The following is a 341-nucleotide window of genomic DNA, read 5'->3' on the forward strand; positions in this document are numbered from 1 at the left end:
CCCCGTGCCTTCCCGCCCTGCCCCCCCATTTCCTCCGGGCCTGGGATCAAATGCGGTCCCCCGGCTTTGAGCGTCTATTCTGTGCGGGCTTCCGCCACACGTTACCTACTTGGCGCCATGAAGGGAGCCTGGCCACACGTGTGTTACAGCCGCAGTAGGGTTACCATCCTTCCAGGTTCCAAAAAAAATGACACCTGGGTGGGGTAGATGACTGTCATGTGCTTGTGCCCTGCCCCTCACTTCCAAGCCACAACTCCCCCTCTCCCCAGCCCTGCTGCTGCCCCTCACTCCCTACCCACAGCCCCCTGCCCATGCTGGTGCCCCTCACTCACAACGCACAG

The 341-nt window shown here is 62.2% G+C and overlaps 1 protein-coding gene across 2 annotated transcripts in view; it reads left to right on the forward strand.

The window, feature by feature from the left end:
• The first annotated feature begins 19 nt into the window (after window positions 1-19).
• The window catches only part of SPCS3 (signal peptidase complex subunit 3), an 8,103-nt gene continuing 7,781 nt past the window's right edge, over window positions 20-341 (forward strand). Inside the window, exon 1 of one of the 2 annotated variants that reach the window (XM_006028180.3) lies at window positions 20-175. In XM_006028180.3, coding sequence (XP_006028242.1) covers window positions 118-175 — 58 coding nt within the window. In that variant the 5' untranslated portion in view covers window positions 20-117. The remainder of the gene's footprint in view (window positions 176-341) is intronic. The other variant, XM_006028181.3, reaches the window with a different exon arrangement.

This window comes from Alligator sinensis, unplaced genomic scaffold (genome assembly GCF_000455745.1).
Source record: "Alligator sinensis unplaced genomic scaffold, ASM45574v1 scaffold614_1, whole genome shotgun sequence".
Lineage (NCBI taxonomy): Eukaryota > Metazoa > Chordata > Crocodylia > Alligatoridae > Alligator > Alligator sinensis.